The 1,249-nt window shown below is 64.8% G+C and overlaps 1 protein-coding gene across 1 annotated transcript in view; it reads left to right on the top strand.

Annotated features, from left to right (window-relative positions):
• The window catches only part of BIN2 (bridging integrator 2), a gene marked incomplete at its 5' end in the record, with an annotated part of 9,826 nt that overhangs the window by 3,645 nt on the left and 4,932 nt on the right, over window positions 1–1,249 (top strand). The window contains 3 exons of the mRNA XM_031064639.1: window positions 418–514; window positions 794–876; window positions 1,129–1,246. Of these exons, the coding sequence (XP_030920499.1) occupies window positions 418–514; window positions 794–876; window positions 1,129–1,246 (298 nt within the window). The remainder of the gene's footprint in view (window positions 1–417; window positions 515–793; window positions 877–1,128; window positions 1,247–1,249) is intronic.

Here is a 1,249-nt window from a genome sequence, read left to right as displayed (position 1 = left end):
TGGGGGACATCGTGGGGCAGGGGGACATCGTGGGGCTGGGGGGCACAGGCGGGGCATGGGTGCCATCAGGTGGGGGAGGTCCCCCCATGCAGGGAAGAACTTGCGTGGGTCTCTCCTCAAGGTCCACCCTGGGGACACATCGGGAGTCCTGGGGGGACATCGGCCACGGGGGCCTGTGACAGTGGGAGGTGGCAGCTCCGCGGCATCCATGGGGTGGCCCTGAGGGGACATTCCCCTTCCGAGCGGGGCCCACGGAGCTGGGGATTCAGTGGGGGGAATGGGTGGGAGGTGGCTGAGCATCCCCAGACCCCTCTGGTGTCCCCTCCGTGGGACATCGTGGGGCACCCCCAGACCACTCCATGGGACATCGTGGGGCACCCCCAGACCACTCTGTGGGACATCGTGGGGCACCCCCAGACCCCTCCCTCTCCCCCACAGCCGCCTCGCCTGTTACGTCACCGTTTTCCAGAACATCTCCAACCTCCGTGACGTCTTCTATAAGGAGATGAGCAAGGTGGGGAAGGCACCCGAAAACACCTCCCCTGCTCCCCGGCATCCTCGGGTGTCCCCAGATGTCCCCAGGTGTCCCCAGGTGTCCCCAGGAGTCCCCAGGTGTCCATGCCGGCGCTGTTCCCTGCCTCTCCAGGGTCCTTGCTCTTCATTTCATTCATTCATTCAGAGCAGCCCGAGGGTGTTTGGGGTTTCCCCAGGTGTTGGAGGCCCTGCTGAGCCCCCGGGTGATGGGGGGCACCTGGGGGGACCCCTGAAGTGTTTCTATGTGCCCCTTCCCCAGCTCAACCGGGACCTGTACGAGGTGATGAGCAAACTGGAGAAGCAGCACTCGAGCAAGGTGTTCATCATCAAAGGTGTCCCCAGGTAACACCCGGGGACATGAGGGGTCAGTGGAGATTGAGGGGACATTTTGGCCCCCAGCGCCCACAAATGTGATGGATGTTCCAGTCCCACAGTCCTGGGGTGGGTGAGCATCTGCCAAAGATGGGCTGAAGGTGCTTCTTGGTGGGCCTGGGGAATTATCGGGGTCCTGCTGGATGGGGAAGTGTCCCCTGCAAGCTGGGATGGTGACTCCCCGAGGATGAACCCCAAATTGAACCCTTCTGTCCCCCCCAGCAATCGCCGCTCTCTGGTCATCTCGGCGCCCGTGAGCCCCCCGGCCATGTTCCCCTGCCCGGACAAGGCGCCCGTGCTGGACGCGGAGGTGACACCGGGGTCCCCCGGCGGGGGCGGCGCC

The sequence above is a fragment of the Geospiza fortis genome, unplaced genomic scaffold, assembly GCF_000277835.1.
Source record: "Geospiza fortis unplaced genomic scaffold, GeoFor_1.0 scaffold635, whole genome shotgun sequence".
NCBI classification, from domain to species: Eukaryota; Metazoa; Chordata; class Aves; order Passeriformes; family Thraupidae; genus Geospiza; species Geospiza fortis.
The sequence above is the reverse complement of the archived record's forward strand: the minus strand, read 5'-3'. Positions and strand labels throughout refer to the sequence as shown.